The 12,008-nt window shown below is 41.8% G+C and overlaps 1 protein-coding gene across 1 annotated transcript in view; it reads right to left on the bottom strand.

Annotated features, from left to right (window-relative positions):
- Positions 1-686: 686 nt before the first annotated feature.
- Positions 687-12,008, bottom strand: part of LOC128890130 (peroxidasin-like) — a 232,890-nt gene continuing 221,568 nt past the window's right edge. The window contains exon 9 of the mRNA XM_054148367.1: positions 687-5,729. Within this exon, the coding sequence (XP_054004342.1) occupies positions 5,629-5,729 (101 nt within the window). The 3' untranslated portion in view covers positions 687-5,628. The remainder of the gene's footprint in view (positions 5,730-12,008) is intronic.

Raw genomic sequence — 12,008 nt, forward strand, 5'->3', positions numbered from 1 at the left:
CCTCGAGACCAGTTTCTCAAGAAGGGTTCTCGTATGCGATTCTCATCGTGGATACCATCGAGTATTTACCATTAATTCGCAAATGCGGTTTTTTGCGAATTCCAGCCGTCGACAGCGGTTCGCTCTTCGCGAAATGGAAATGGATGACAATTCCGGCGGAAGACGAGGACGCCGAGGGGAGAACAAGGAGGGTTGAAGAGAAGATGGGCCGCCTGGAGTGGTAAACAAGACATGAAAGTAAAAGATGCGATACGGAAAGATAAAAGAAGCGGAAATATGCGAGGGAAAATGGCAAAGGAGAAATTCGATTGGATGACCAAGCCATTCCTAACTTAAATTAAGTTTCAAGTAGAAATACTTCCAATTACTTAAATTTCTATTGACGACGTAGTCGAGATTTCAAAGTATTTATAAATTGATTCCAGATAGAAAGACTTCATTAGATACCCCTTGTTATCATCGAATAATACATTGTTGGAAATCAGTAACTCGGCACTACTTTAAGTAAAAAGCAGTATATACCACCTGAGATTGAGTAATAACAAGGTAATTGAAGGCCTGTCGTTCAGTCGACCAAGGCCCATTAGGCGATCCTCACCGATATCTGCTGTCGGAGTTACGAGACTTGCCACTTACCCCCTCCCCAAGTGAAAGTAATAAAACTACGAAATCGATAAATGCGAAAGAAGTCGGGGGTGGGGCGCAAGATCTGTGAAAAACGAACAAAAGGTGACGGTGGCAAAACAGAGAATAGGGAACGAACGAGACAAAGGGAACAAAAGGACCGAGGAGAATTTGATTTCCTGGACGGCTCGGGGATACGGGGTTCCGAGGCTGAAAAGTGTCCCGGACACGGTCCAGGTGATAATTAAATTTATCACGGGCATCGGTTACACGGATGTGGTTTTTGTGCAGCGGTTCGCGTGCACGCGCGTGCCTCGCTGAAATATTTTGCACCAGGCCATACAATAATGCTCAAGCTAAATTATCGTATTATACAACCGGCGGCCGGTTACCCCCGCGGCCACGACCCGCTGATTTACGCCGAACAACCCCTACGTCATTGTCATGACCCGTTTAACCGTTCCCGAATCGAATCTAACGCTGATTTTCATCCCGCAATCGATTCTTACGGGCATTACGTGGAAAATTTCGTTCCGTTCGCCTCATCGTCGCACATTTGCATCGAACGATCCTCGGGGAACAACTACAGGTCGGATGGATCATTCTTGCTGGATGGAATCTACTTATATTGTAGTACATATGAAATTTATTTGTCTCGATCAGTGTGAATACATATTGCATCCAAAGGGAAAATAATTTGTTGGTATTAGAAGCAGGTATTGAAAATTTGATATTTTTGTATGAGATATAGAAAATTAAAAAAATATAATACAAGAGTGAGTTTTATTTATAATGGTGCAACGTCGGTAAATCCACAAATCTTTCTAGATTTATTTTTATTTCTGTCTCATCTTCGGAATTAATTTACTTACTTCTTTAATGCAAAAGTCCTGTCACCCGTTTCTGGGTGACGTGACGATCAATTCGTTAAAAGAGTCGTATATAACAACTACTATAGTTTTTCGATGCTAGAGTTTGATTTCGCTTCCTTTTTAAAATATGTGTCGTCGCTGATTTTTCCATTTGTTTTCCCAATCAATTTTCAGTATAGCCTTTGCCGCTATCCCGTACATTTGAACGAAATTTTTTTTTTTTTATTATGTTTGAAGCATTGTGTGCAACAGCGGCCGCCTTTGTCCATTTTTCAGCGCTATTTGTGCACAGCTGGTTGATTGAAGCTTCTATAAGAGTTCGGCAAACAAAGAACCGCGATATGTAATCCAAAACATGGACCGTAATTTTTCAGTAGTGGCGCCTCTTCGTTATTTCGATTTCATCATTTCGATGGTATTCATTTTCCGCGAGAAGAAATTCTCGCAACACGAACGCGATACGGGAAAAATTAAAAACTATTTCTCGCGTTTGTTTGCACCGCTCGATTTATTCTCTCCGCGCTCGAAATGATTAAATAGATGGCTGTTACGTCAAATTAAATGGGACTGGAACGAAATTTCAATTTTTTTTGGCGATCGTCGGATGAATTTTTTGTGACGTTAAATGATAGACAAACAACAGGCTGGAAATCTTTTATACTCGTGGGGTTCGGTTCAGTTGTGCAGTAATTTTATTTTCAACCCATAACAGGGTAGATGAAGAGGTGAAGTTAAGTAACAGCAAGAACTTTTCATCCTTATTATTCATTGATCTTTATAAATTTAAGATAGTCGACTTTTTTAATGGGACCCATTCCGAACTAAATATCAACAAGTAAAACGAACGTAAGAACGCAATCTGTACTTGTATAAATAAAATTGATCTTCCACCAGTCTTCAACAGAAAATTATTCCCCAAATGCGAAGCTGCGAAAGACACCTTTCGTTCGAAACAGATCTATGCGAAACAGCGGTGGAAATATTGTTAAACGCCTCATAAAAATGCATCGCAAATAGAAATCAAGCACGGTAAATAAACCATCGGCGAGGGCCGATTAATCAAAAGCGATCGCTGTCGGGGAAAATCCGTGCCAGGCTCGATATCGAAAGGTCTTTCCAGATTCACGATCGCCGCGGAAATTCATCAACCTATCCCGATTAGGTCGATGGGATCGGGATACCGGTGTGATTCGCGTTGTCCTTTTCCGTCGAACGAACAAAAAAAAAAAAAAAATAGAGAGAGGGGAAAGAGGATAAAACGAGACGAGAAGGGAGGAGAAAAAAAAATCAAATCCACCGAAGGGCGAAAACCGATTAACACGCGCGATTGTACGTCATAGGGTAGGTGGATGCGAATTGGACAGACCGATCGCGTGTATCCGTCGTTTATGCAGACGCATTTGGAAAAGTTGGAGGGGCGAGGTCGGTGTCCAATGGAAAAATGATTGTCCACCGAAACGGTCTGGTAATCAAAGTGTCAAATTTATAGCGGCGTAGCGAACGCAAATTTGCATAACGACACGCGATAAACACAGGGGCCAGGAAGTGATTCGATACTTTATGAGCGATCATTGTCTGCCCGGTTGAGCGCTCCGGGGCAGTCCAGGAACGGGAGCACTTTATAAATCGCGAGTGATAATTTTCTGCCACCCTGTGCACGGCTATTATACGACGGTTTCAAGTTTGCAACAGCGTGCCGCGCAGCGCCTTTAAAGTTCGTCGTTCCGGCGCTATTCATGAGCGCTGATGGTATCGCACGATGTTGCTCGCTTTCCGAACCGAGCCTGATGTAAAATGTAGACGCACTATGCGGTTCATTGGTTGGTGTTTTCCGTCGATACACACTGGAACCGCCATTAGCTCGCACGGTGAGTACGGTAAGTAAATGGGGGAAGGGGGATGCGAGTTGTTAAATCACTTTGGAACTTTTACTCCTTTTAGAATGAAAAATAAAATAGTTGAGGTGTGAATTCTCTATACCTTGAATAATATTGATATGAAGTATTGATCCGTTAAGAAAAAGTAATTACACTGTTCAATCGTTTTAGGCCCTCCTTGCTGGTTGCACCATTCATTGCAGAACACCTTATATAAGGATCCAATTAGTAGCCATACGCACACGATGCACTAAAATGATGTAAATTAACTAAGCAAATAAAAGTCTCTCTCCAATACAAGATAACACTGTCCCCAGACTTCTACTCTCAAAAAAATGACAGAACACCCATAAACCCAAACATCATGATTACCTTTCGATCAAGAAGTCTATTGGTCTAGCACTTTCCCTCGAGAAATTTCTCTTTGAAAAATCTTGTCTACCTATTAACATAGCCTCAGCATCGTGCTCAGTCTGAGCCGTGACGCATTTATAGATCACTTGGCTAACCAAGTTTCTTTGAATCCTCCACTTTATTTCCCCAGTTCTGATTTCTCTCTCCTCAAGAACAGATCCGTGTCCCGTCAGGATTAATCATTTCCTCGACGAAACAGCTTCGTCCAGTTCGTGGTCGTTACTACTTCCAAAGACGCGAAAGTTGCTTCGATTACGAATAACTTTCGTAATTTCCCTTTCGCGGCTCGCTCGAAGGCTGTTGGGTTCGGGTAAACAATACTCGTCGAGTATTCGGTAGTCAGAGTCCGTGGCGCTACAAAGGAAAACGTCTCGTTCGACTGAACGCGCCTCAATTACGTCAACAACCGCGACGAAAGCTTTCTAATTCTCGAGGACACTCCTCTTCTCGCGGGAGTGCTCGAGCCGGCAAAGTGCTCCTCGTCCCGGGGTAACAGCGAACAGGAAAATCCGCGATTTCTGACCTCAGAAATCGACTGATATGTTAATCTGCTCAATGGAAGTTCGGTTGCAGCCGGCTTCTTCCGAAACTTCACTCTTCGAGGGCTCCGCGAGGGCTCCGACGCAATCGAACGACTCGATAATTATTTACAATAGCGCCCACCTCGACTTCAGCGATTGAGAAGCATTTGAAGGGTGTTCGGGAGCGTTTGAAGCAACGACTACTCGTTCGTCACCTTTAGTTTTCAAGGTAGAGTTGTTAGAAAAAATAGAAATATGTATATTTATTGGAACTAGCAATCCTGTGTGTACTTTCTCACAGTTAAAGAGGTATCTTTCCTGTTAAACTTGAAATAGAGGTACTCCTTTTCAACTAATAATATTAATGAAATTCGATTGTTATTCTCGCTAAATTATTCAAATTTCTCTTTGAATTTATATTGAATTATAAATACATCTCAGTGGTGCCAGAACTTTATTCAATAGCCAAACGTATTATAATTGGGGTTATCGGGGAGGGTCAAATTAATTCAAGAAACTTTGCAGGATATGCAAATAATGTTTGCACATGGAGATACTTGATAGCTCTTCAAACTTATCCATTGTGAAACTCGTAACAAGACTGTAGTAATATGAAAAAAGTACATTCTTTCTCTTAACCATAATTAGCTAGAACACGAACAGAAGTTTCTAACAATTCCACCTTGAAAGTTAGAGACGATAACTACTCCTCTCCACCAAAACATTTACCAACGCACCGTATTCAATTCCGATGCCGTGGAATCCGATGAAGTCGGGCGTTGCTGCAAACAATTACCAACAATTCGACTGTACAAACAACGGCGAACGTCCGTCGCCCTCCTCCCGTTCGACGTTTCGCATAGGAAGCGCGAAAGTGTCGCTTATGGCAACGGGCTCATAATAAAATGGGCCTCGAGCATCGAGCACTTGTAAACACGATCCACGAGTGGTCTCAATAGAGAAGAAACTTCGTTGTTCTCGGAGGAATTTCACGCTCCAGTCAGCATCGTACCGTGAAAAGGAAAGAACACAAAAAAGAAGGGAAAAGATAGTCTGTCGATGACGTTGCGCGAGGAACGAGGGTTCCAACGAGGGAGCCTCGCTTCCTGTCGCGATTTTCGTTCGTGTTTGGAAAAACGAGGCGTCGATTTCGCAACGTTTTCCGTTTTCGTCGTGGAAAACGTTCCTGTTTCCTGGTGAGTTTTCTGGCTTCGATGAAACGGGCCAGATCGTCGCCATCGCTTCAAGATCTGGCCGCGTGGATGAAGAAAGTTAGCACCATTCGAACTGCAGGCCCGCGGAACAATCGAGTCATCACGGTCACCTCGAAAGCGACGAGGTGAGCGTCGCGAGGACGATGAGGACGAAGACTGATCTCAGCCCTCCGCTGCCGCCGTGCTGCATGGCCGCTGGATTCTCGCCTGAAACAACGAAAATTAATTAATCTATTAATTATTAAATATAATAGCAATTCGGTTCTTCATGGTTGATACCAAACAAAGCTTTGATCTTTTGAAGATTCGTATTCAGAACACTTTGTGAAATGTTAAAATTAGAATATTGTCAAATGAAGAAGTATCGTAAGTATCTCGAAGCTGTTGATATGAAATAAATACCATTTCTGGCACTTACATCCTAACAAATATTATAGTATATACTACTTCATATACATTCCATTTCAATAATATATACATATATTTATATTAAGACATTAAGCAAATTAACAATAATGTTTCCTGTCCCACATTGAAAACTCCAATTTCGCAACTTCCCCCTCTCACGAACTGAAATTTTGATTGTAATTTTCCACATTGGTCGGTGGTCTGGCGCTTAACACGCGAACGAATTTGTTTCACGCGCGGAAGGGTGCGTCAAACGGTGATATTAATTACACGCAACTGAAGAGCCTGTTTCGAATTCCAGCATGCAAATATTTCAAATGCAACGATTAATTCACGGCGCGTCTTTATTGTATATTAAATCATTTTCACCCTGGTTTTTTCTATTTTATTTCCACCGTAGGTCAAGTGTTTGTTCACATTGTTGTCGAATTTAAAATATTTTAAATTAATTAAATCGTCTCGTCAACGATTTAATAAGAAACAAAATCCTTTACGAATCACATCCCCAGCGATTTGAAAACGTACATTTGCCTCCATTTTGTCCCTCTTTGTTTCAGAATAGATTTGACGAGCACTCGAATGGTCTCTCGTGCAGTCGGTAGTGCACGCAGCAATTCTAGCCTCAAATTCGATTCAGTTTCCCGACTAATGAATCGCTGCGAGAAAAGAGGGAAGAAAGAACTGCTTAGGGACTGTATGGTATTCGCAACCGGATCTATTTAAAAGTTCCAGAGGTAAAAGCGTCGAATTTAAGCGACCGCTTTAAAAGTTTAGGGAACTGCCAACCTGCGTAAGTGGGTTTAATTCTCGGAATAACGTTTCGGGGTTAGTAGCCGTTTTTAGCCGACACTGTTACGTGCTCGAAATAGTGGATCGAATAGTGGATCGGAATGGGTTTCGAATTTCTCCGGCACGACAAAAGCCCCAATTGGTCGCGGATGAGACTGGGCGCGCGGTTGAGAACTTAAAACTCGTGAAAAATATGTCGGGGATTCGAATTCAGTCGAGAATGCGAGCAGAACGAGAGAGAAAAACATTCGTCGTGTAAACCTCATTTTTTAAAATAAAACGTTCCCTTCGAAAATATGAAACACTTCCGCGTGTTTCGCATTGCTCCGTTGGCGTACGAAATATTCTAATTTAATTTCCAACGCTACAAGAATATTCTAATTTAATTTTCTATTATTAGTCTTGAATAAGACTTACAGATTAATATACTTTCGTTTTTTTTTGCTCAGGCCTTCGTTAGGAGAGATTGTAGTTTTATATTTTCATAAACATTAATTACAGAAATATTTTAATCTGAAAAAATTTTTCCTGTTTATTTATTGACGCTGCTTTGTCAAAAGAAAACGTTTCAAAATAAAAAATGTATTTATAAGAGAGAAAGAGAGGAGTTTCAACAATGAAATTACTAAGTTTGCTATGAAAAATATAAGGGTCGATTTTACTCCAGAATTATTAACATTTTTTAATAAAGATACACGTTATTCTCCAAAGTACAAATTTTATGCATTTACGACATATAAAAGCCGCGTGTTCCTGTCCAATACATCCCATACCGTTATGCAAAATGAAACATTGACAGTATTATATTAACTCGTGAAATATACTCCGCGTATATTGTCCTAGCAATATTACCAGCTGCCATAAACGCATAAAATTAACGGTCTAATTATTACACAAATACAGAAATGCAAATGACGGTTCTTTAACCATGAAGATTAATCAGGCGAAATATGCACAATGATGTAGACCTTAGACACTTATACCTCGCGAAAAATGGAAATTGTAAATCCACGAAATGTTAAGGAAAACACCGTATCATCTGCTTTAGGGTACAAAAAAAAATACACGGATCTCCAGTCGAGAGGATCGAGTATGGATCAGCAATTAAGGAAATGATAGGGGAATAGAGTCGAGAAAGGGACAGAGGGGAAAAAAGAAAACGCAGGAATGATGAACGGTGCCGAAAGGGGGATGGAAAAACATCGCGAAGCCCAGACTTAGGCCGGATTAATGTACGGTTCTTGATTTTTCGTTAATCCGTAATCCTCCTCTTCTGGCTTAAGTGCTCTTAATTCGATGTTCCCGTATAATTAAATGTAAGTGGACGAGATTGAAATTAACGTCAAATATCGGGATCAAATTCGCGCAGAATCTCGTTTGGAAGCCTTTTGCAAATCACGGGCAAAAATATCGTCGAATTTTAGGAAAAACCAGGAGTGGATTATTCGTTGAATTTGAGAAAAACAGGAAGGAAAAATAGGAAGGAATCCCATTTAAAAATAATCACGAAGTTCATGAGTAAATCATTATTACATCGCATTAGAACTGAAGCGGTACCTAAAAGTAATAATTAACTAATTATTCCTAAAATCACTTCTAGAATCAAACCATTACTCCCGGAAATTCGATCCAGAAGTGGTTTCAGAAGCTCTGGCTCTATTCGAAGTCCAGGACGAAGTATTTAAAGGCAGCCAGTTTTCAGGATTCAATTAAACGGCTCCCAGTGCTAGAAAAATTTACAACTCTGTTTACGCCCGACGCTGGTAAGCCGATTCTCACAATTAGCCCTAGATCTTCGCCTCGTTAATTGGATCCTTCCAGTTCCCGTGGAATAAGGCGTCGAGGACGTCTTCGTTCATCCGGAAAGCGAACGAACCTATTTTCCTAACTGCCATAGAGAGAATCGACTCCGGGATGTCGTCCTGCGATTGTCCCACCCACTATCCCTCCTGAAACGGAAGTTTCTTATGGAATCAGATTCGCCGATTAAAACGAAAGGATCTCGATGCCACCGAGACTGGAATCGAGCGGAACAATCCCGAAAGTTAATGGAAACGTCGGAGTTATGTGTGTCGATTACGTTTGGACGTACCGACATTTGAAAAACAGAACCTAATCCATTTTTCGTGAAATGTTTCCTGTAAATAAGGTAAACTGTAATAGCACAGAAGTCGCCACTTGTACGAGAAGCTGCGAGTCATTGCAATCTGATAGTTCGTATACTATTGCTCTAAAGTCACAATTCATGCTTATTGACAATGGAGTATACTCCAGAATATCCTTTAAGAATATTATTAAGAATATTCTTTGAGTACGTTATTAAATATATTACGGAGAATGTTTTTTCAGAAAATTCTTTCTACCGAACTGTAAGATCATCCTGCACAATGTTGCTCTCCGAACCAGACTAATGACTCGTAAATAACTCCGAGGTATCGCATTGAGCTTGGACTCGTGCCGTTATTTCTATAGGGATATATAAATGTGATATATAAATGTGATATATAAATGTGATTTCCCTCCGTGCGCCTCATTATACTACATTCGTCTAGTGAAAGCCGATTCTCTCGAAGGAGCTCGCAGTCATCGGTATTGAAATAATTTTCCAAAGTGACGTTATAACAGATTCGCGTCGCGACACCGAGGCTAGGTGGGAATTTATAATAAACGAGCTTAAAACATCGTCGTGGAAACGGAGACCGGCGGAAAATCTTGTATATTACATGAAGTGCTGGACGAGCGTTCCTGGGCGGCCCGAGGAGTGGCACTTGAACTTGTTGAGTCGGCGGAACGCCTCGTCACGCCCGGAAAATAATTTGCGCAGTCAATATTACAAATTGGCGGGAATTAAATTCGCCTCCGCGCCGGTTGGCTCGCTGTTGAGGCAAACTAGGCACTCGAATTGCTTTCAAATAAAGTCTTCCTTCGGGAATTCGTCGCGAGGAAATAAACGCAAGTGACGCGTTTCGTTTTGCGCGACGTTTACGCGTATCTTGACTCTTCCAGGCTCGGGATTTGAAAGGAGAAAGAAAAATCTAGACGCAGGGAAATATAATCAATATTTCAGCTTCGAAATCTGTTTGCAACATCAAATTATACGATTCTTTAGTTTCGTGTTAGTTTGTATATTGTATATTTAAACTATTTATGGCTTATGCAGTATAGACTAATTGCAAGAATTATGGTAATTAAATGCTGAAAAATTAAATTGTGATATCAAATTTTTTTAGAAAATTGTAAATAAATGTTCACCCTTGCCGTTGGCAGCACCATCAGCCGAAAATATCAAACTGATTCATTATAGCATAATACTGCAAAATACAAAAGGTTATGCCATCCAATTCTCCTGCAAAATCGCGAGCATGGTCCTTTAATTGTAAAACGATTTACTGGACTTCAACTTCTACTATACAATTTTACAATAAACACAAAGTTAGGTTTCAGGTTTCAGCACACCATAGGTAGAGAAACACCAAGTCGCGCCCCATGTCCAGTTAAGGGTTACGAAGGTTGTCTTAAAAAAAGAAATTTCGTATGCGAAATGAGCTGCCAAGCACCCTCGGGAGATTTCTTCTGTCTATTATACATGACCGCGTGCGCCGGTTCCGTTAACTACGTCTCGCGAGGAGAGCTTTGCAAACTCCTCACGGTCGTCGTAGTCGGGCAGAGCGTAGCGGAGCGACCGTGAGAGAGAATCAAGGGGCTGAGGATGAAGGGTGGCTCCGACGGCGGGTGGAACCGTGACTCCAAAGGAGACCCGGCAAGTAGAGATAGAGAGGGCATCCTGGTCCTCGAGAGCTTGCGGCTACGGTTATTAATGGGTAGGGCGTGACACCCCGCGAAATAACCCCCTAACCTCGCCTCCATGCCAGGACCAACCAGCGACACACTCCATAGCTAGTCGCTTGTCTCCTCATAGGCGTTAACTGGGCCAAGAACTGCTCATTTTCGAGAACGAGGGCTTTCCTCCGTCTCCCTCGCTCCCAACATCCCTCGGTCCTCTTCCTCGTCTTCTTTCCCTTTTTTTCCTTCCTTTCTCCGTGCGCCGCTTACATCCACCTAGTTCTCTTTGGCTTTCATTACGTTTTTACTTCCATTTTTCCAGCGACTCCATCCTCCGTGGCCCCTTCACCCCGCGCCGCCGTCTTGACGCTCGACAATTATCTTTAAGGGGTTGTATAGCAGAGCCTGTGTTTTCGGGGGATGGATCTTAGCTCCTGCACGGATTGCGGTGGCTTCTTGGTTTCACAAGGATTTCGGGATTCCTTTTGTTACGCCGAGTTTAAATGGAAGAGACTCGGGAATGGTTAATTTGAATGTTTCCGAGCGGAGGCCTCGCGGGCCAATCTAGTTGCCAGGGAGTCATTAGCTATTCACTTTTGGCGTTACGATGATTGCTCGGAAGTGCGTTTCCTGTTTCAGTCGAGCTCTATTCGCAATTTATTTCTGGTGGTGGTCTTTTCTATTCGTAGTTTAGTTTATTTATCCGATTCTTTTCCGGACAGGGCTAGGTTTTTCAAGAAACAAATAATTGACCTCTATGCAGTATAAGTGCTTTCTTAGTTTGTTCTCGAAAACTCTGATTTATTGTTTCTGGTTTTTATATTATATGTTAGGTGCGATGTTCGCTCTTAAAGAATGTAGTATAATATTAAGAATATTAAGATACGAGTATTTAGTTTCACAGAAGTAGACTGTTGTTCTTTTACCTTTTATTTCTCGATTTGAATCTATTTCAAACAATCTGGAATTGAAATAAGTTCAAGATTGAAATAATCTTGAAATAAGTTTGCTTTCCAATAATTTATTTTATTAACTGTTCGAAGTGCCAAGCCATAGGTGACTTTATAGTGCAAAGGGTTAAAAATTAGACAAATAAAAGTGTCCAAGATGACCTTTGCTCCGGAAAACGTCTTGTTCCTCCCAATTACCAGCACCTAATCCGAGAAACACTTCCATACGTTCGCAAACATACTCCACTCAAATTCCAGAGCCGGCGTCTCGGCGATTGGCTTTCGCGCGAGCCGCGATGAAATTAATTGCGCCATAATCAGAGCAACGGGCCGCGCGTGCCGGCGATGGCATCGCTAACACAGAAGTTAAGGCACTAATAATAGTCGCGAAACGATTCATTACAACGTGCCCGAGTGGCAGGGAAACTCATTCATGGAACGTGTCCGTCGCTACCCTTATTACCCGTCCACCCACCCCGTTACCTTAATTCAACCCTTAAAGTATTCCACGGTCGAATTAGTTTGGGAAAACGGCGAGGCAATCGACAACTTCTAC

This window comes from Hylaeus anthracinus, unplaced genomic scaffold, assembly GCF_026225885.1.
Source record: "Hylaeus anthracinus isolate JK02 unplaced genomic scaffold, UHH_iyHylAnth1.0_haploid 12000, whole genome shotgun sequence".
NCBI classification, from domain to species: domain Eukaryota; kingdom Metazoa; phylum Arthropoda; class Insecta; order Hymenoptera; family Colletidae; genus Hylaeus; species Hylaeus anthracinus.